Source organism: Podarcis bocagei (assembly GCF_964188305.1).
Source record: "Podarcis bocagei genome assembly, chromosome: 9".
In the NCBI taxonomy this organism is placed as follows: Eukaryota; Metazoa; Chordata; class Lepidosauria; order Squamata; family Lacertidae; genus Podarcis; species Podarcis bocagei.
In genome coordinates, this window is record NC_138134.1 from 2688400 (window position 1) to 2711633 (window position 23234).

General features: G+C 42.8%; 1 protein-coding gene across 5 annotated transcripts in view; it reads right to left on the bottom strand.

Moving 5' to 3' along the window:
- Positions 1-3067: 3067 nt before the first annotated feature.
- The window catches only part of TMEM266 (transmembrane protein 266), an 81066-nt gene continuing 60899 nt past the window's right edge, over positions 3068-23234 (bottom strand). For 3 of the 5 annotated variants that reach the window (XM_081207764.1, XM_081207765.1, XM_081207763.1), the window contains 3 exons: positions 20467-20656; positions 7333-7395; positions 3069-4433 (listed from right to left, as the gene is read on the bottom strand). In XM_081207764.1, coding sequence (XP_081063890.1) covers positions 3814-4433; positions 7333-7395; positions 20467-20656 — 873 coding nt within the window. In that variant the 3' untranslated portion in view covers positions 3069-3813. Of the gene's footprint in view, positions 4434-7332; positions 7396-20466; positions 20657-23234 lie in introns of all 5 variants that reach the window. The other 2 variants (XM_081207767.1, XM_081207766.1) reach the window with 2 other exon arrangements.

Here is a 23234-nt window from a genome sequence, read left to right on the forward strand (position 1 = left end):
CCCTCATTGCGAGAAGCAAAGCTACAGGGAACCAGGCAGAGGGCCTTCTCGGTAGTGGCGCCCGCCCTGTGGAACGCCCTTCCAGCAGATGTCAAAGCGATAAACAACTACCTGACATTCAGAAGACATCTTAAGGCAGCCCTGTTCAGGGAAGTTTTTAACGTGTGATTTTACTGTATTTTTGGTTTTATGGAAGCCGCCCAGAGTGGCTGGGGAGGCCCAGCCAGATGGGCGGGGTATAAATAATAAATTATTATTATTTTTAGTGGGTGGTTCCCTAAATTGCATGGATGGATTCAGGTAGGTAGCCGTGCACACGAAAGCTTATACCCAGAACAAACTTAGTTGGTCTCTAAGGTGCTACTGGACAATTTTTTTATTTATTTTGACTGCATGGATGGGATGTGGCCTGCAAGTCCTTCTGAAGGAGCAGATGTGTAGCTAAGGGTGTGCTGCTGGGTCAATCACTATCACTTGAGGCTTGTGGCCTTTGGTTGGTGGGCATCTACACCCCTATCTGGAAAGGGATTAACCTAACTTCTGTTGTCTATGCTCTGGTAACCTCTAGGTTAGATTACAGCAATGTGTTGAAGATGACTTGGAAACTGCAGCTGATGCAGAATTTTGACAGGAGGTTGCTCACTAATCCTGGCCTGACTGCACTGCCAGTTAATTTCTGGGATGAATTTAAAGTGCTGGTTTTGACCTATACCTCAAGGGTTGCTTCTAGCCACGCGAACCAGCCTGGACCCTGTACTGGTCACCTGAGGCCCTTCTGCATGGTCATTCTCAGAAGGTCTGGAGGGTGGCAACACAAGTATGGACCTTTTCTCCCTGCTGGCTCCCTGCCTGTGGCATGCTCTCTCCAGAGCTCACCTAGCCCATCTTCATTTAGCTTTAGGTGCAAGGCAGGAACTTTCCTTTTTACCCAGACTTTTGGCCCTTAGCTTGAAGGGTTTTTCTTAGTATTTGTGGCTTCTTTTGGTGGCGCATGATCTGCTGCGTCTTTCATTTGCTTGTTTTTAAAAAGGTTTTATTGATTTCTGTTTATAGTAACTGATTTTTGTGTATTTCCGTTTTGTGTCATTTTTATGAGTAAAAACAACTAAACAACAGTATGTGGAATTTACAGTAATTTACAAAAGAGCCACAGGAATCAGATTTTTCCTGTGTGAATCCAGCATGAACAGATTTTTTTCCTAATAAAAACTGGCAAAAAAACCACCTGAGTCCTCCAGCATAAGAAAGGAGCAGAGATAGCTATAAGCTTTGCCCCAGCCTCCATCTTTACGCAAGCCCCAGCCCAACACACACTTCAGCACTTCCTAATGCTAAGCACAGATCACTGTCAACAGAATAAAAACAAGCTACCGGTGTCCTGATGTGACTGGAAAAGCAGGATCCCTTTTAGCTGCTTTACAGAAGTATTAAAAATAATAACCGCCATAGGGGACAGACTGGAGCATTGCCAGATACTGCCTCCAGCTGCTGAGCCTCTGAGCCCATCTGCCGGTCTAGCTTTTGACTTGCTCAAGACCTCTCAGCTTCATGTGCAACTCCCATCTTCAAAATAGCATCTGTCTTGCAGAGGAAGGGGATAACTGCCATCAAAGTTACAACCACTTTGTACCTCCAGGCAAAGATACAGCAAATACCATTAGATTCAGCTGCGGGTATCACATACTTTCTGTGCGAGGTGGTGAAGCACAAGTTGGCTCAATATAATATTCTTGCTGATCTGGCATTGTCCCCGTTTGAAGCCCCAAAGAGCTGCTTCTATTCAGTATGGACAATGCTGAGCTTGGTAGAACTTATGATAGTTTCCTTTTTCCTATATTGGTTCATCTTGGTTCCTGAAGTAGAAGATGTAAAGGTCAAAGAAATGAGTGGGAGATCTGCAGGTCACCCACAAGAAATGATTTTGAAAATACAGTGTCAGAAATGCACAAGGAGACAGCGGCCACCCAGACACAGAGCAGACTTAGCTTCAGCAAGCTGGTGGCCTCATCTACCTTCGGACCAAGAAAACAAATACTACTGCCCTTATAAGAAGAGGAATCAATCCTTCTAGCCATGTGTTATTTAGAGGGAAAAGCAGCTAGGTAGTCTTCATAGGCTTGGTAACTATCTGGAGTAAGTGGGTATAAAATAATTCCTTATCTACCAATATTTTGAAAACAAATTGTTCACATTCTCACCGCAAGAAGGTTGCCCTTGGAACAGACCAGGCATTCCCTTTCAAGCTTCCTGTTTCCAACAGCCAGAAGCATCTGGGAAGCGGGTCGTGGAGACAACTCTGCCCCACTCTTGCCCCCCAGCCATCCCTGTGCAGGAATTCGGGAAAAATGGGGCCTGCAACAAAATGTGGTGGTGTATTGTTGCCTTTCAATAGGAGTGCTCCAGTTCAGGGTTCCAGCCAGCAATGCCTCCCTCCCAGTTATTCCTTCCAGCCTCCATTTTTCTTTTCTAAGTAGCACTCGACTGTCTGTGGCTTCTGAGCATTCCTTCTTGGGAAGTTTGGGTTTTTTCTTTGTTATCCCTCCCTCCTTAAAAAAAAAATAATTGCTGTATTTCTGCAAATTTCTGGATTACCCTCAGCATGCAGATACCAATCCTATTGTTGCTCAAGGGGCCCATTTTGGTTCTGTCATGTCAGCACCCACCACTTCAGAACTTGGGAATAAGGAGCCATGGCCAATGCTTGCTGATAGATCTCTCCTCCAAGACATGACATGATAGGCATAAGATTTACATGGCTACCACTCCTCCCTCCATAAGAATAAGCCACATCAAATGGTCTGAAAAGACCCCACCCCCTAATGTAGAAAGGAGAGCTAAACAAATGTCTAACATGAAATGACATTGCCTGCTTTAGCGCAGGAGGGGCCAAGCTGTGGCTCTTTAGATGCTGATGTGGGAGAAAACTCCCCTCCGCCCAGGCAGCGTGGCCAAGGGGCAGGGATGATGGAACTGTAGCCCAGTATCCTGTGAGGGCCACAGGGGAGCCACCGCTGCTTTCGGCTGCTTTAAAAAACAAAAAACAACACCCACACACCCCACTACATATCACACCAAAGTAGGCTTAAAGTATTTTTTTAAAAATGAAGCATCATGCATTTAGGATTTTTTAATATAAAAAAAATCTTTTTAATTAAAACCATATTTGTAAAATGTCCATTTTTATTCTGTTGTCTTGGAGACGACAACTTTTAATTTTGTCAAAATATTTTCTTCCCAAAGTTCATGCTAAAAATAAAAAGATCACTTTTTTAAAATTTCTTTGATCTGCATCATTCAAAGTACTCCCTGAAAAATGTTTTTGTTTTCTCCTCAGGAAGAACAAAAATATTTGCCATCTTTATACAAAGGGGTTTGCAGTTGTCACATATAAAGGGAGATTGTAAGAAAGAGGAGGAGAGAAGTTTACATCCGCTTGTATCATATACCCTGCTGAAACCTGACCTGATAGAAGATTGTCCAGAATTCCTTAAAAACTGTGTGATTTGTGTCTGCTTCTTTAAAAAAAACGCATTAAGAATCTATACATCTTTGAGGTCATTGTTTTAACATGATCGGCCTCTGCCCCCATCCCTTCAACTAGGACTTCAGGTGATAGAAATGTCAAATTTTCCGTGCTGGCTCTCTCACAACTCATGCATTTCCCCCCCTATTTAAAAGAATATTTAACTCATTCCAATCCACGCAAAATAGCCACCCGGGGGTTGGTTCCGGCAGCCCCATTTAAAGCTTTAGTATGTCTCCCTTGCAAAGCCTCTCCTTTATTTTTTTATAACCCCAATGGCAGCAAAAGGACTATGAATCTGGGACCCTGTTTAACTTTTGCTCTTTGGATTCCAAAGGCGTATACTTGTCGATCACAGGCGTATTCTGCTGAAAGTGGATTACCGGCTTTATCTGAAACATACCAAAGCTTTCTTGGTTCTTCCTGTTGTAAATGTTCACTCGGTGCTCCAGTTCTGGGCTGGCTTTGGTAGACCCTGATGGGCTTGGCAATTTAAGGTTGACCGGATCCAGTCCTTTTTGTGTCAAGCAGGAATCGTCGGACAAGGATGACAGCAGTTCTTGCACCACGGCATTGTTGACTCTGCTGTGGGTGGAAGAAGAATCTACCTGATCACGTTTGGCTACATGGCAAGCCCTCTCCAAGGGGCAATACTCAGAGGACTCCTCCCGGGTTGTACTGCAGTCCGTGGAAGAGCCAAAGGTCTGGCTGCTGTCACTCTGGGCTCTGGTGACGGAGCTGTCTGTGGACCTGGAGGCACTGCCTGAGGCAACGCTGGCGGAAGTCCCGTTGCTCCCCATCATCTTCATGGGCACGTCCACTGTGAAGAGGTCGGAGGAGATGTTGGGGTGGTGCACGTCAATCGCAGCCGTCGTAATGACACAGATGGCTCCTTCTGGAACACCACTGTCTACAGGCACACAGCAGAAGGGGGAAAGTGTTACAGCAGCAGCTTTCAAACTTATTCAGGCCACTTGCCCCCCCCCCCCGCCACCTCCTGTGCTGGTTCTCCAAACTTACCCCACTGCCCCTAACCCTATGCTACAAAAAGCACTATTCAGAATAGCGCGTCTGCACCACCCACTAAGGGAAGATCTGTGAACCTTGGAAGTTGTTTTTGGAATTGCAGATTTCACAGAGATACAAACAGGTAAAAGTCACATGTTCTTTATTAGGATGATTTATAAATTTATTTATTTATATGTATTAAGATATTTATGAATCACCCCTCATCAAAAGGTATCAGGGCAGTAAACAATAAACAGCCATTCCTAAAGTAATGACTTTTAAACACCTCTTAAAAACCTAAATGTTTGCCCAGGCTTTTCTGAACTCAAACTCTTAGCATTTTAATTTTCTGTTTTGTACACTGCTTTAGCTTTTAGGACCATGTTTTTAAAAAGTTTACATGTAAACCCCTTAAAGAGATTTTTTTTACTATAAAGAGCTACATAAAATGTTGGTTGAAATCCTGGCTGGATTCAGGCCACTGGCGCAGGGAGTCCTGCCTCCTCTTCTCACGCGGAGCCACAAGCGGGGACCTCCGCACCAGAGCCTCCCCTGGAGACCTCAGGGAAAGGCAGACATGGGGGGAATTTCTGGATCAGCAAAGTCCTGGCAAAGAGGCGAGTGTGACTGTGAGGGCTGCCTCTTACTTTCTTAATTTACACAGTTAACAGAATCTGAGGGTTTTGGTTGCAAGATTTACAGGTTCCTTCCATCTGATACCAGGTATAATAAAAACACACAAAAGACACCTCAACTTTTCTGTAGCTTGCATCCGTGCCCTGCATTTGTGAGCTATAGATGCAGGTGCCTGTTAAAATATATTATTATTTAGGATAAAATAAAATGTATTTATGATGTTAATTTGCAAATTAAAAATTCTGCTTTTTAAAAATGGAGTTCCACCCAACTCCCGCTCCACAAATCAGGAAAGCTGTTTCGAATATATGCTTTCTACTTTTTAATAACATGAATAAAGGGTTATGTGTGCATGAAGTGGTGCGGCAGTTTCAGAATGAAATCCATTTCAAGTAATGACCCAGTGACCACTAGACTAACATTGGTCTTCTCTAGTGTCAAATCATTTTATCCTTCACTCATTCAGCTTAACCCCTTTAAAAGGACATCAGCATGACCCATCATCAGTTTCCTCCCCAGGGGGGAGCTGCTTCCCCTCGTTGCCATTTGAGATGCTGCATTTTGAAAAATAAAATATTTAGACCTCAAAGTACACCTGAATCTTAAAACATTACTGTTGGCTTCCAAGGGAGGCCTCCTGCTGTCCAGCCTTCCAGAAGCCCAGGGCAGAAACAAGCTGGAAGGATCATAGTTCACTGGTAGAGCATCTGCTCCGCATGCACGAGGTCTTGGATTCAAATCCTGTCATCTCCAAGGAGAGCTGTAAGTGTCCTCAGTCTTGAACCCTAGCGAGTCGCTGCTAGTCAGGATACACAAGAGGGAGCTACAGGGACCAAGGGTCTGACTAAGTGTAAGGCACACTAGGAAGCTTCCCTTGCAAGCCCCATGGAAAGGAATCAAAACTATACCGCCTCCACTGATTTCCATGGAGAACAGACTTGCACGTCTGGGTATGGAATCATGTTGCTGCGTATCCCGCCCCCCACAAATATATTCGCAAACAATGAGTAAGAAACTACTAATGGCCAGCAGTCACCAAAATGAAGCTTTAATTATTTAATTAATTACTTTATATATAAAAATATTTATATAATGCTTTATCATAAATATATATCACAGCAGTTTGCAACAATATAAAAACAAAAAAATCAGTAATATTGAAGCCTTTGAATAATAATTGCTACCAGATGTTTAAAGGGCATCCATAAGGATGTGCTGGAAGATGAAAGGTTCGACATGGCATGAAACCTTCCTATGCCAATACAACAGAGCGGATTGCACAGGGAGGTGCAGATTTTAACAGGGCTTGTGTTCTTCCAAGCTGCTAGACAGAAAGGCGGGTGGGCAGTTGGGTGAAGTTGGTTGCAAGATCTGCTGGAATCAGACAGCTTGCTCAGCGGCACTGTACTAGATAGGACTCCAATTCCCACCATCCCTGACCACTGGCCATATTGACTGAGGCTCATGGGAGCTGATCAACATATTCCCATTCCCAATATGGGCAGACATGAATGTTTCTACCGGAAGGGAGGAGAAGGAGAAATAGATTCGGCAGCAGGGCTTAAAGAAGAGCACTTTGCAGTTTCCAGGGGCCAGTCACAGAATATAGCCCTACTTTGGGTTGCAGACGCCTTGCAAGTCGAATGCTTTAGCTCCTGAACGCCACAAACCCAGAAGTGAGTGTTCTGGTTTGTGAACATTCTTTGGAATCAGAAGTCGCGCCTTGGTTTCCAAACGTTTTGGAAGTTGAACGGACTTCTGGAATGGATTCTATTCGACTTCTGAGGTACCACTGTAGGAAGCCAACATGTGGAACGCTTTCCCTTGGCTACTATAACCTGCCTCATTCTGTGTGGTGAAGTCAGGTGATGCCCTTCTGAGGTCAGCTCAAGGGACACAGGTTCTAGTTTTAGAATTAAGCCTCTCACTGGAGCCTTCTTCACCTGAAACCTGCTTCAGCATCAGTAACCACATCACAGTGGTGGGACATCTGCTCTGCATGCAGCAAGTCTGACTGAGCAAGCCCTGGGGGAGACTGAAATCCCGGAGAGCCCCCAACCTCTCAGCATCAGCAATGCTGAGCCAGACAGAGTCAGTGGCCTGACTCTGGCTCAGCTGCTGAGAAATGGCAGCAAGCCTCTTTAGTTTCTAGAATTCAAACTTACCACTACTGGGCTCATTGTAGTACTGACTGATGTAGTTGTTCATATCGTCTTTGACCATGGTCTCTGTGAATGTAAATGGGGGAAATGTCAACAGAAAAATTCCAATCATGTACTAGATTAAGTTCTCCAGCACATGGTCCCATAATGCCATTATGGGAAGAAACTCAGAATCCTATTTCACACAGCATTTTCAAAACACAAAATTGTGAGTTCCTCATGTGATGTTTGAGGGCTATACTTGGTTATCCAAAAGAAAAAGAAAAAAAAGAGAGCAGAAAGGCACAAATCATGTGTGAAATATGACACGAAAGAGTACTTGTCTCAAACATGGTGGTGAGCATATATTCGACTACAAGGATTACTTCCATGCAAGATGTGTAAGAGAGAAACAGCTTCAAAGCAATATTTCTTCACAAAGGAGGAAAATAAAACAGTGTGTGAGGGGGAGCATTTGCATGATTGACAGGTCAAATCAGAGGGAATGTTTTATCAGACTTCTACAATCACTGTGTTTTGAAGAAGGGATGTTGAACTGACATAATGCACCACCTTGCTCCTGTCTGTTCCGTTCTCTGTGCTAGTTGTGCTAGTACTGCTGCCTTGGAAAATGCCGAACACACAAATCCTTCTGCTTCTGGGCCACGATTTTGGGGCCAAGTGAGCAGAACACAAGCGTAGCTCTTCATTCATCATAGCACCCCAGCTCCTACACCCACGCTTCTGAAATTATGCTGGTTACTTTCCCAGGGGCACCTGTCCACTATGTGCCATTTTCATAACAAATTCATCACCTCCCCAACCCACAAGGAAGGAAGCAAATCCCTTTTAATTCTCCCTATTAGGCCTGGGTGATGCATCAATACTGGTACGAGGGCCAGACTGTGATGCCAGTTTCACCTGCTGGTATATTGTGGGTGAAACTGCAGAGTCCCTCTGCCTGCGGTGCCCAGCGAGCTACAGAGGCAGCTTGCTTGCCCCCCAACTCCCCAAAGACTGAGGGAGCCCTGCCAACGGAGTGTTCACAGGGCTTCCTCAAGTATAACAGAGCCCTGACTTTGCCTATGGCTTGAGCGAGCTGGAGCTGGAGTGGGGGTTCCTTTAAACCTCTGTTCAGGGGTGCCTGCCCCTCAATGAAGACATGGGGCTTGCTCAGCTGGGGGAGTGGGAGAATTTCCGCCCCCCAGCTGAGCAGCTGCACTGGCCCCACCCCCCAAGGCGCTGGGGTGAATGATATTATCATTATGGGGAAGAATCTCGGTAATAAAAATGAATATCCTCCCAAGAATGTTATTTTTATTTCAATCAATGGAAGAGGACACTTCAAACAATGGCAAAGAGATCTATCTAAATTTATTTGGCAGGGGAAGAAGTCTAGCATTAAGTATAAGTTACTAACAGATGCTAAAGAAAGAGGTGGATTCGCCCTTCCGGATTTAAAATTATATTGAGATGTCTTGTCTTTGCTGGCTATGAGAATGGATGACTTTGAGGAATCCAGATTATTTTAGATCTGGAAGGCCATGCTAATAGATTTGGGTGGCATGCATATTTCTGGTATGGAAAATCAAAAGTTCATAAGGATTTCTAAACTGTATTGTTAGAAAATCAATTTATGCTGTTTGAGAAAAATATAATAACTTATTAGGGAATAAAACCCCATGGTGATTATCACCATTACAAACGTTAGTCAAAAAAATAAATGTGGAAAAAGAATGAGCAACGTATATAGAGTTGTTAACCGAGGAGGAAAACCAATTGAAATTTACCAAGTTTGAAGACATAAGACATCTGCTAACTGATTGGCTACAATATCACCAATTACTGTATTTTTCCGTGTATAAGACGCCCCCATGTATAAGACGACCCCTATTTTTTTAAACCCCAAATTAAGAAATTAAGTTGTTTAGCTTTTTTTTTAATCACACATGCCCCCTCTACACTCACTATCCGTGTCTAAGATGACACCCAATTTTTGCCTAATTTTTTTTTAGCCAAAAGCATCGTCTTATACATGGAAAAATACGGTAAATGACATATTTAGGGTGGATAAAGGAGACGGTTTTGGTAAAGAATGTTTCGAGCTTACAGAAAAAACTGTTGGGAAACAACGATAAGGTTCTGTTGAAAATGTAAAAAATTGCTGGAATGGGAAACAAAAGATGAGGAAGTAAAATCTGTAATGATACATTGGACAAAAGATGTGGGATATAATATACAACTTGCTTCATGGAAGAAGTTGTGAAATGAGGATTTAAAATTTACAGCCTGCTGTATGTTAAAGGAGAATTATATGGAAATGATGTACCGATGGTATTTGACTCCTACAAGACTAGTGAAAATGTATAAGAATTCGACCAACAAATGTTGGAAGTGTAAAGCTAAAGCTAAAGAGGGTACGTTCCATCATATGTGGTGGACTTGTAAAATAGCAAAGGCCTTCTGGAAAATGATTTATAATGATCTGGGGGAAAAGTTTAAAATGATTTTTGTTTAAAAAACAGAGGCTTTCTTATTAGGTATAATAGAAGCTGGTAAAATGCGGTCTTGACTCTGCTACCACTCAGTGGATTTGTAACTGGCTGACTGACCGAACCCAAAGGGTGCTCATCAATGGTTCCTCTTCATCCTGGAGAAGAGTGACTAGTGGGGTGCCACAGGGTTCTGTCTTGGGCCCGGTCTTATTCAACATCTTTATCAACGACTTGGATGATGGACTCAAGGGCATCCTGATCAAATTTGCAGATGACACCAAACTGGGAGGGGTGGCTAACACCCCAGAGGACAGGATCACACTTCAAAACGACCTTGACAGATTAGAGAACTGGGCAAAAACAAACAAAATGAATTTTAACAGGGAGAAATGTAAAGTATTGCACTTGGGCAAAAAAAATGAGAGGCACAAATACAAGATGGGTGACACCTGGCTTGAGAGCAGTACATGTGAAAAGGATCTAGGAGTCTTGGTTGACCACAAACTTGACATGAGCCAACAGTGTGACGCGGCAGCTAAAAAAGCCGATGCAATTCTGGGCTGCATCAATAGGAGTATAGCATCTAGATCAAGGGAAGTAATAGTGCCACTGTATTCTGCTCTGGTCAGACCACACCTGGAGTACTGTGTCCAGTTCTGGGCACGACAATTCAAGAAGGACACTGACAAACTGGAACGTGTCCAGAGGAGGGCAACCAAAATGGTCAAAGGCCTGGAAACGATGCCTTATGAGGAACGGCTAAGGGAGCTGGGCATGTTTAGCCTGGAGAAGAGGAGGTTAAGGGGTGATATGATAGCCATGTTCAAATATATAAAAGGATGTCACATAGAGGAGGGAGAAAGGTTGTTTTCTGCTGCTCCAGAGAAGCGGACACGGAGCAATGGATCCAAACTACAAGAAAGAAGATTCCACCTAAACATTAGGAAGAACTTCCTGACAGTAAGAGCTGTTCGACAGTGGAATTTGCTGCCAAGGAGTGTGGTAGAGTCTCCTACTTTGGAGGTCTTTAAGCAGAGGCTTGACAACCATATGTCAGGAGTGCTCTGATGGTGTTTCCTGCTTGGCAGGGGGTTGGACTCGATGGCCCTTGTGGTCTCTTCCAACTCTATGATTCTATGATTCTATGATTCTATGATTCTAAGAATTACCGAAGGCTAAGAAACTACTGTTAATGTATGCGACGACAGCAGCAAGAATGTTTTTTGCCCAGGGATAGAAAGAAGAAAGAGCCCCATTGAAAGAAGAATGGATAATGAAGATGATGGACTAGGCGGAGATGGCAAGGCTGACCGGGAAGATCAGGCACCAAGAGGATAAGAAATTCAACAAAGAATGGCATAACTTTGTAGAATATATTAAATAACACTGTAAACATTTGATGTTAGCAGGATTGACATAGCACTTGTAATTTAAAATTGAAGTGTAATAATTTAGATAAATGTAATTAGATGCAGTAAAAAAGGAAGTTAAATTCTGGAAGCCAAGGGGGGGGGAAGTCCGGGGGTTCAGGGAACCCCATAAATGTACTGATATGGATTATGGTTTAATGTAAACGTGTGTGTATGTGTAAAAAATTGGGTTTTTTTGAAACTTCGAAAATAAAAATTGGAAAAAAAGAAACCCTGATCCTATTTCTCTGTAATTTGGCTGTTTCCCTAGGGGCACCTCTCTTTTCTATGCTACATCCATATAAATTGCCTACAAATTAAATGAATCCCTTTTTAATGACAGCCAAACTGTAAAGATTGCCCTTATAGGCACAGCCATCCTTCCATTTGGCAGCGTTCAAGCTCTTCTAAGGGGATCTCCCTGCAAGCTTAATCCAGTTCTGCCAAAAAGAAAACAAGTTATAGATGATTCCTTTTTTGGAGGGGCATGGGAATCAAAATGGAAACGGTGACCAGCACAAATACACATCTGTTCCCTTATCATTTGGCAGGAGGGCTACAATGCCTGCAAATGTCATCCAATTCTATGAAAATGAAAAGTTACAGATGTTTTGATTTCCCCATATATTGAATGGGAGGAGGTGCAAAGCTTCATGGAATTTGGACTTCTAAGCCAACTTTTTCTCTTTTCTGTCGAACCTTTGCAGAGGGCAGTTTTTGGAGAGATTAGCCCTTTAGTTTCCTTGAAAAACATTATTTTCCAGTAGGAAAACAGAGTTAATTCTGCAATTTTTCAGCAACATAAATGTAAGATGCTGAGAGATACTGCACGATGCTGAGATGAAAAACATTGCTGTGGAGATATGAAAATGACGTGTGTTTTTTAAGTGCAAGAACACCCAAGCAGAAAAGCAACTTGATCTGCCCACTTTGAGGCATATCACATGCTTTAAAAGCACCCTCTCCTTTTAAGTGCTCTTTTTGATACTGTGTTCCAGGAGGAGGGCGGAGGGGAGGGAGGACAAATTTATGCTCATTCCTTTGAGCCAGATCCTCCACGGCCCCCTGGGTTTCTGTGGCTGCAGCCTTGCCTTTTTCACAGCACATTGTGGTTTGCAGGTGAAAGGAACAGATGTTTTCCGCGCCACATTTTCTCCACCCAACAAGGCCCAAACCACTAAGCGCTTGGTACCTGAAAATAGCTGCACTCCTAAGACGGCAATCAAACTTGACACTGAAAGGGAACATGGATGCCTTCCTGGTTTCATTGGCTCTTTAAAAGCTTTTTTGGCCTCTGTTGATCTTTAAATGCCTGCAGTCAGAGGTGTGCTTTCTGATAATGTCTGAGTTTAAAAAGAAGCCTCAGTGTAGCTCAAGGCAATACCACCAGATTAGGAATACACTGCAAGGCTTTTCAGCTATCTGCTGTTAAAATACACTTCATTTCAGTCATCCATAATTGATACTATAAATGCCATGTAGCCATAATGGCGTACACAGCTAGGTTGACGTTGCTTCGGAGGGCCAGGGATGCTGAGAGGCTGTGAAGGACCCTTCTGTGTGCTAACACTGAAGGTGCTGCAGCTACGAGGGAGCAGAAACATTTTTGGAAGGGTTGGCAAGCTGCAACACACAGCTGGATGGAAACCCCTGTGGTCCATTATTCAGAATGCAGCACTGGAAAGCAGGACTAGGGGAAACCCTCTAATAGATTCACTGACCAAGACTCATACAAATAACTGATCAATATGCCAACATTTGTAAGGACCCAAGAGCAGCCCGGCTGCATCAGATCAAAGACCCGCCTGGTCCAACATGCTGTTCTCAGAGCTCCCAGCCAGGTGCCCACAGGTAGGACATGAGCTCAGCAGCGCTTTCACCCTCAAGATCTCCAGCAACTGGCATTCAGAGGTATACGGAATGCCAAGTCTGACTAGTAGCCTCAACCACGATGTATACGGATTTGATACTGTACTTAAGTCTATACTAGAAGTCTATTAATATAATCCATTTTCAAGGCTGTGGTGGCTTTCACCAGAAGAACCCCTTGGCACTGCTGGACTGTAAATGGGGATGAAGGACCTTTAGAAATGAGTGTTCTACATCAGGGGGGGAAATCACTGTACCCAAAGTCCTTTGAAGGAAGAATTATAAGAATTAAACTGAATTAAAAGGGAGGGGAGGATTTCTTTGTACATGCATTCAAGGAGAGGGAGAAATGGAAGCTGTGTACCAGCCAAGGCCAACACTGTAAACAACAAGAAGTGATAAACAATACGACTCTTCCATTGCATCTCCTAATGTAAGGGATTGGGGCATTTAGAGACAAGAAATTGTCCCCATTTGATCCTGGACTAGGCAACTTCTCCTGTATGAGAAACACAAGTCTTATTAGACTCGGAGAATAGAATGATAGAAATGTAGAGTTGGAAGGGATTCTCAGAGTCTTCTAGTCCAACCCCCTGCAAGGCAGGAATTTCACTTAGATCATACATGACCGATATCCATCTTGTTCATTTTTGTCTTTTTAGGTAATGATCGTGTTTCTACAAGTTGAAAGCATCTATGCTCAAGTCATGGGCTTTGCAAACAAGCACACAAGATTCTGAGTACCATATGTTCAGGTACAGGCATGCAAAGTTATATGTTTATACTCAGGGGAATCTGAAATTTGGGAAATGAATAGTAAATTCTCTTGCAAGCCTGGAGATATAAATTTTATCCTTTTGCTGCTAGCCACAAAAGATGAACACACTTCAGTATGTTTTGAGAGAGGCAGTTTCGTCCACTTCATTATGATGGATATTTAGCAGTTTCATCGGCGATACTTTGCACTTCCACCACAGGGCACCACTCAATGCAACTTCATGACTTTGTTTTTAAGAGAACACAGCTGGAAGCTTATGGCTAACAGCATTTGTGATTCATTTTTTAAAGTTTCCACTGCTCCTACTGAATTCTGCCTGCTGGTACCCAATTCTCTCAGTAAAGTTATTCTTTGTTCAGAGCAATATTACTGGAAGAGACGATAGCTTTATTAGGTTTATAGCTAAGCAAATGTAAGTGCTCCAATTCCAGCACCACCTAACATCACTAGTAGGTTTGTCTGGTGGTGTTTTTTTAAAAAGAAGATATTATTAAGTAGCATTTTTCCCTTTAGCTGCCTTATACCAACTGGTTCATCTACCTAACACCATATTAAGTCTTTGCCCATCTAGAAATCCAAAAGACGGATCCTATGTTTTGCATGCAGAGCATGTGCCCCTCCCCCACTGAGCTTTCGGCAACTGGGCACGTGCAACACTTGGAATAATCTAATGATAGGATTAATCTTGTGACTACATAACGAAGTGCCCTGATTAATTAGACAGCTTTAATTTTTAAAGTACTTATAAAAATTTAAGATGCTTGACATCAGCAAAGAGGGATTCCCCTTCTCACACACACATTTTTTGACCAATATTTTGACCAATATCTTATCTGCTCTTTTTCATAACACATTTTTAATTCACTACCCTAGTGATTAATAGCTTTGTCTGCACTAACCTAGCTTATTAATTAATTAATTAGATTTTTTTACCATTTACCATAAGGTAAGCTTTTTTGGTATTACATCTATTTCTAGCTTATTTAAGATAAGTGTTTTTGCATTATTTCTATCCTGTAAAGTAACTTTTTTTTGCATTATTTCAATCTATGATCAAGAATGATTAAACATTTTTAATGCAAGTGCATTCATCTTAGTTAAACCCAATTTAACTTTGCCAGCATATGACAAAACAAACAGGCTGCCTTTTATTAAGCAAAGAGTCGTCACTGATGGATCAGCTTCAGATAAAAGACAGTCTAATGTCGTTATTGCCTCCTCACTTTGGCTGCCTTATTGCAACTTCATTTAATAAGCTAACTAGCTATCTCTGGGGACAGCATAACAAACACACGCTCCGAGGTTCCAAGGGCTTCCTACAAAGCATTAATTGTTTTAATGGAAGATGAGACAATGCTATAGGGCTGCAGGAATTAACACAAGGGGAAAAGTGGGAGAGAAACGGGGCACCACCAGAATGAATCTGCTACCCCCAAGATCACTACTAACTCCATTAAAAAAATGAAGTAGTTGGTTAGGAATGCTTAAAACATGTTAAAATCCCTTTTCTTCCCCTGTCCAAAAATGGTCTTCAGGATGTGTGCCTGAATAGGGAAACAACTGCATGCTTGCAAAGGTTAAAAGAAATGTGTATTTCTAATAATGTATTAAGAAAAAGATTAATGGATTGAAAAGGAAATACTATGAGTTAACATTGTGATCTTGGCGTGCCATGAAGACTGGGGCTTTTATCTCCAAGTTTTAAAAGGATTTTTACAGGAGCAAACTCAACAGAAAAAAGGTTGATACTGGTATGACTGCCATATACTGTCAAAGACTTTCTTTGGCATCTGCAGAACATTCTGCTAGCAATATGCGAATAAGTAACATTTTACAAAGATGTGAATACTCCATCCAAATGCTAGATAAAGTTTTAGCATTCCCATTCTTCATTAGTCAAAACCTTCACAAGTCATTTCCAACACAATTAACAGTCTGAAAATGAAAACCAACTCTACTCAGATGTGCAAAGAACATCCCTGCCTGGTTGCCAGAACGAGATTCTTCATACCTAGCAGAAAAGACTGGGCATCTTCTTTATATTTAAGTATTTTTGACATAATTCCTATGAACACCCCCAAAAGCCCCATTTTGGTCATTCTGTAACTGGAGAAATGAAATTTAAGTAATTTGCCACCGCCACCACCCGCTCTGACCACAAACACATCTCCAGATCGGATGCTGTCACTCCCCATCTCCCCGCTGCTCTTGTCCCACTGCCTATGTCACTAGGCACCTACGCATGGGTGTACCATTCAAATAAGGCACTCTGGATGATGGCTGGGAAGATGCAGGAAGGCCAAACATAGCTATGAGGCTGTGAATTGGGTCTGAGTTTTACACAGCTGCTCTGGCTCCCAGCACGTTAGAGGGAGGACGTGATCTGGCTGGTGGGACAGATCCTCCCCTCCCCACCCCCATGGACCAACTTTGACAGGCAGACAGAGTTGCCCAATTGTCAATCACCTGTGTAGGTAAAAATAAACATGTGGGTTAAGAACTAACTGCAAACTGTCTGTAATCATTGAAAAGTTATCTGGATACTGCACTGTTTAAGAGTTAAGTACAGCTTGCATCGCTGATGTCTGTAGCACACAGAACATGATCCTGTGGCTTTGAGGACTTCCAACATTGCACAAAGTCCCAGGTAAATACACCAGTGAAATTTTCAGCTGCTCTCCAAGGAGCTTTAACTTATGGACTGCTCCATAAAAATATCATTATGAAGGGAGGGGAGGAGAAATCAGCAAAAGTCTAACGTTTCTCTTGGAATTTTGCGGCCCTTCATGGTCAAGTAGCCCACGCTGAATGTTTCCATTGTTCCTTATGGGTGGGGGAGATATAATTAGCTTTAGAGGGAATATCCTGTTTCAGCTCACTAAATTCAGCTCACTAAAAGCCCATTGTTCAAGGCAGAATTGAAGGTCTCTAAATCTGCAGGATTTTGAGGAGACCTGAAGGCAGGTTTTGCACAGGAAATGACTGCCCAACCTGGTTTATGCCTCTCCCTCTCTAGGCACACTGATGAAGGCTTCAGAGTTTTCTGATGCTGTGACCCACGCCTGAACGGCCAAATGCAATTGGTGGTTCCGTGTCAGGCCATTTCCATCAGGCAAAAGGCAGTTTCCCTTGCAGAGCTACCATTCCTAGCACCTTTAACAAACTACAGTTCCCAGGATTCTTTGGTGGGAAGTTACATGCTGCCATTGTGTGATGGATGGGCTTTAAAAGCATGGTGTGGATCTGCCCACAGACAGCAACATCAGCATGTCACATCACAGTGAAAGAGAAATGCAACATAGATGTCCAGGGAAAAATTCCAGAAGCTTGGCAATTATTGGTGGTGAAATTCATGTGGGGATATGCAGCAAGCACGGAACTAAAATCTGATATTGCCCTCTGTGCATAAAGATTCATTATATTTACCAGGATTTCTTGAGATGAACAAAACAAATCTAGGGTAATACTCCACACTACCTCTCTAGTCCCAAGTTGTCTCGGACGGTTAGTGCCCTAGGAAGGGGTTTGGTGTAAAAATCAGGAAATAAATATTTCAATGAATTAAAAATAAAATAGTTCATACTATATTCTGATTTTTCTTTGTGTAGTTGACATAAAACCCATGAGAGGCCCCATTTCTATTTCATTCTATGACAGTTATTTTAGCTGATTGATGCTGTCTCAATATATTCAACTATGCTAAAAGCACAATATTTATACTTCCAAAAAAAATCAAATTCAAATGTAGAATAGGAGAGAAGCTATGGAATCTATGTCTAGTATATGAAAACTTTCACAAAGCATGAATACACTAGATATATGCACAATACCATTAGGAACTTCAGAAGACATACTGTCCGTATTACATCAAAGAAAAACTCCCTTTTGTTACATGCTGCATTCTGCTTTTCCATCTCTAAAAGGCACACATTTGAAAATTAAGTCCAATTGATTTTAGTCAGACTTGCTTCCAAGTGGGCTGTGAATCTTCTGCACGCTTAAGTGTACTAATGTAATGTACCAACATTCAAGAATGATTTATCTGGCTATGTTTTATGCATGACCAAGCCTTTGAACACTATGTGCTTGTGGCAACCTGAAAACAAAGTCTAGAAAGTATAAAAGTTTAAGGCTGACTCTCAGAAGCACAATAAATTCAGCAGACCTACTTAGAATTGTGAACCACTCTCGTCCATTCCTAATGTAACCCTCGAGGAAAACATGCATAAATTATAAAGTATCCTCATGAGGAAGGTACTAAGAAATCTTATTAAAAAGGGGTAAATGGATGAAGGAGGCTAGATGCAAACCCAGTTTGGAAAGTGGCATGCCTGTGGTAAATGGGATTTGATCATACAGCACAACAAAACTGACCATGAATTTGTTTGTGCCAGAAATACTTATAGGACCAGGAAGGACTCCATACCATCCACGTTCACCTCCCTGCTGCTGCTGCCAACTAGTGCAACAGCTTATTGGTAGGCTGAGAAATCTTCCAATCGCCCTTTGTCATGGGAGGGGTGTGTGCAGGCAGCAAAACAAATAGGAATTATTTATTGCACAAAATTCACAAAATTCATCACTTCCTGCAGACTTTTCAATTTTGAAATGTTCACTTATATTGGGGTGGGGAACCTGAGACCTTCCACAGGTTGCTGGACTCTAGCTCCCATCTCCTCTGACCTCTGGCAATCCTGGCTGCGACTGATGGGAGTTGTGAGTCCAGCAGCATCTAGTAAGTCACAGGTTTCCCATCCCTGACGTACATACTATAACAAAGGTGGCCAGTTTTCTTTGCTCCAGGAAAAGCAAAGTCTTACTCTTAAAAGCCACAGGGCCAAATACAAACAAAGCCAGAAAACGCCTATTGATTTGGCATGGATATTTTGTCATGGACTCCAAAAAAAATGGGGGTCATTTTGCTATTGTGAGGGAGAGAGAAAGTCTTTGCTGAGAATCTTCCTTTACTGAAACAAATGTTTGTGAAAAGTGGCTTGATTTTGACCACACACTTTAGCATAGAAGTAGCCAATGTGGCCCCCCTTCGGACTACAACCCCCACCAGCCCTGACCTGTAACTGATGGGAGTTAGAGTCCAAGAACTTTCAGTGGGCACCATGTTGGGTAGCTGGGCTGCTCCAGCACTAAGGCCATGCTTTCCAACATTTTACTATACTGCCATTTCACTCAGCTGAATTTCGTTCTCAACGCCAGTCAATTAAAAAAGTACCCCCTGGAAATAAAAATAAAATGTGAGGTTGCACCCACTTCTTTAACTCCTGCAGCTCTCGAATAAAATGCTAATTTTATGTGAACCACCCAGAGAACACGCGCTATTGGGCAGCAATATAGGTATAGCAAAATACCTATTTTTACCAAAAGGTAAAAATAAATGAAGTGTTATAGGAGAGGGGCCCCTTACGGGGAGATATATGTCAGGCTGTCCAAAGAAGACAGCACACCTATGGGTGCTTTAACAAGGGAACTGTAATCTTTCCTGGGGGAACACTTCACATGCTCACCAGGAGAAGCTTGTGGTATGAGTTCCAGCCCAAAATTTCAGAGAGACTTATCTGGAAACAAAACTGCTGAGAGAGCAAACCCAGTTCCCAATTCCCACCTGGCGTGCTGCATCCAGTTCTGGGCGCCACAGTTGAAGGATATTGGGAAACTGGAAGGTGTGCCGAGGAGGGAGACCAAGACGACAAGGGGTCATCTGGAAATAGAGCCTTATGAGGAATGGTTGAGGGAGTTGGGTCTGTCTAGTCTGGAGAACAGAAGATTGAGAGGTGATATGACGGCCATCTTCAAATGCTTGAAGGGCTCCCACACGGAAGACAGAGCAAGCTTGTTTTCTGCTGCTCCAGAGGGTGGGACCCAAACCAATGGATTCAAGATACAAGAAGGGAGATTCTAACTAAACATTAGGAAGAACTTTCTGACATTAAGTTGTGTTCAACAGTGGAATGGGCTACTTCTGGCGGTTCCCTCATTGCAAGAAGTGAAGTTGCGTGGAACCAGGCAGAAGGCCTTCTCAGTAGTTGTGCCCACCCTGTGGAACACCCTCCCATCAGGTGTCAAAGAGGTAAATAATCATATGACTTTTCACAGACACCTGAAGGACACCTGAGGAAGCTTTTAATGTTTGATGTTTTGGTGTGTTCCTTTATACTTTGTTGGAAGCTGCCCAGAGTGGCCGAGGCAACCCAGTCAGATGGGTGGGCTACAAGAAATTTATTATTATTATTATTATTCCTCAGAAGGTGGTGGAATCCCCTGCATTGGAGGTTTTTAAAAAGAAGTTGGATGGCCATATGTCAAGGATTATTTAGCTGTGCTTCCTGCATTGCAGGGGGTGGACTAGATGACCCTGGGGGCACCTTCCAATTCTACAGTTCTAGGATGCTATGAATTTCCTGGCAGCTTCATCTTGGCAAACCACAACTGCTTATCCACACACACACACACACACACACACACACACACACACACACACCGGACCCTGGAGATTCTACACAAGTCCCACTAAAACGAACAAAGACTGCACAGCGCCAGTGCTCAGTTGGAGCGTGTTGGGTGGCATTAAGCAGCCGGCTCTACTACTCACCCCGAGGCGCCCGCAATTCTGAGATGTTTTCAGTTGCCTCGTCGTCGGAATCCCCTCCAGTCGCCACAACTTTGTATCGGTTGGTGCTCTGCTTGTTCAGCAGGTGTGGGACCTGCAGTGCAGCCTCCCTCTCAGCTGCCAGGTCCAGATCCTGCTGTGCTAGGTGAGCCCGCAGCTGCCTAATTTCAAACTGAGGCCAAAGGGAGGGAGGAACGAGTGAGACAAAAAATGAGGAAGGGTGGATACAGAGGCATATTGCACTTGGGGAAAAAACACTTTCTGAATTATTAGTGCTTGCGCAATGTTCACAGAGAGGCATCCAAAAACCCACTGTTTGCAATTCATAAAAATAATAATCTGTGTAACAGCAGTTATATCAACTTGATTTATGCACATTTCAAATGCTATCGGCTTTGAGCTTGACATCTGTGTGTGGCAGAGTACTGTCAAGTGGAGAGCCCAGGGTGTTCGGTTTCACTGCGGCAAACACAGCAACCGGTAATGTGCAATGTTAAGAACATAAGCTTTTGCGGACTTTGAAGTCCATTTCATCAGATGTATATTTACAACTACATGTGTGCATGCATACCCAAGCACATGCACACACATGTACAGAGGCGGGAAACTGAATACTGGGACCAAAAAGCCATACAATGCAAGGGGAACAATGTGAAACTGCAGGTGTCCACAGAATGATGGCTGAATTTCTAGGTACTATCATTCAAAAGAAAAAGGAAGATTTTTTTACAGCTGCATTACCTGTAGACAAAATCTAACAGCAATATGTTACAAACCAAAAGCCACCACCTTTACCTTAGATTACTGCAATGCGTTATACGTTGGGCTGCCTCTGAAGACAGTTCGGAAACTTCAGCTGGTGCAGAATTCAGTGGCCAGGTTGCTCACTAGGGCAAGATGGTTTGAGCCTATTGCACCGATCCTGGCGACTGCATACTGCCTCATACCCAAAGATCTCAGGGCAGTTCACAACATAAATTTACTATATAAAAACCACAAAATACATAATAAAATTAAGAACAAAACTAAACCAATAATCTCACTGTTGTGAACCAACCTGAGATCTGTGGATCGAGGGCAGAATACAAATTCAAACAAACACTTTGTGTGGTTTGAAAGCTGCAATCTGATGTGCCATCCATGCACAGCAAATTTGAGATTGGATAAACTCTCAAGTTTGAACGTGTATTCCAAAATCAAGCCTGCCACAGCTGCCTGAAAACATTCATTTGATTTTAAATTTGTTAAATTTAAAGCATTATTTAATCCCAATTCAGGACAGAGCAAGATGGGACATTTGAAAAAATAAAACTATTTAATGTGTCAAAAGGCAAATGAAACATTTACGCTCACCTAGTCTATGCCCTCCAGGAAGAGGGGTTTTCCTTACTTCCAACATTTATAACAGATTATGCTGACTTTTTTTTTTTAAAGGCTCTTTGGGGCTTGGAATCCTATGCCCTTCAAGCTCTATTAAACTTAATTGCACTCAGAAATTCACTGCTAACTGTATTTTTACCCCATTTACCCTTCGAGGAGTTCAGGTGCAGTTCAGTACTGTTCCCACCAAACCATTTTCTCTTCACCATGACCCTCCAAAGTAAGTTGTCCAAAGCTTCAGGGCTGACAGGGGTCTCCTCATTCTAAGCCCAGCACTTCAGCCATTACAATGCAGAGACTGCTCCCATTCCAATGCAATTTCCCAAGGTGAGCCTCCCCTAAGGAAAGTGAGACAGCTGCCTTATGTGATGGATCTGTGGCACTATCAAGAGGCAGAGCAGGACGGAGCTATGTAAATGGAAAATTCTCCTGTGCTAGGCACATTCAAGTACAGTCAAACCTCTTCTTACGTCCACCTCCACTCGTGTCCATTTCACCCAACATCCGTGGCAAACCCAGTAGTAACGGCGGATTTGCTGCCGTTCGTGCATGCGCAGGAACGGGGAATTGCCCACCACGCCTGCGCACAACGGTGCCTCTCGCCGTGACCCATTTCGACTTCCGAACGGCCTCCAGAACAGACTGTGGTCGTGAGTAGAGGTTCTACTGTATGTGTATACACATGGGGTCTGTTCAAGTGAGCTGCTCAGTAGAAGATGCTCACCACTCCTGGATTTTCCACCTCAGGCACAGGAATATCCCATGTCTGTTTAGACAGGTTTAAAACCAGTCAACAAGTTACAGTGGCTGAGCGGGGTCTGCTCCATGTTGTCAACACACTTGTGCGCACACTTACACACACTTGATCCTGGTTTCTTTGAAACCAGGTTTTACCAAGCCATGCCCCCCGAGTTCTTCCAGAAAACAATGATTTGCTTTTTGCTTTTGCAAATCCAGACCTCTGATACAATGAACTAGATGTGCAATTCTGACAGGTGCTAGAGACACTGGCATGTCAGAGACAACAAGCCGTATAAAAAATAGTGAGCTGATTAACACATATAAACAAACATAGTGCTTTTGCTGCCCTCTTATGACCAACAGACAAAAATGCAACCAAGCTTGCTTTACTTTTCATTTTTTCTAATATGCAGTGTGTATATTTGCATTGCTTTTGGCCCTTGCTAAACACTTTTATGTTTAAGCAAGCCTATCCAGACACGTATTTTTAATATGCAATTTTATCTTACAATGTATATTTTAATAACTGCTGGTTTTACTTATATTTTGCTGAATTTTAAGATAACTTGCTGTTTTACTAGTATTTTTAAAAGAGCATTTTATATTCTACGATTCCAAGCACAATTCAA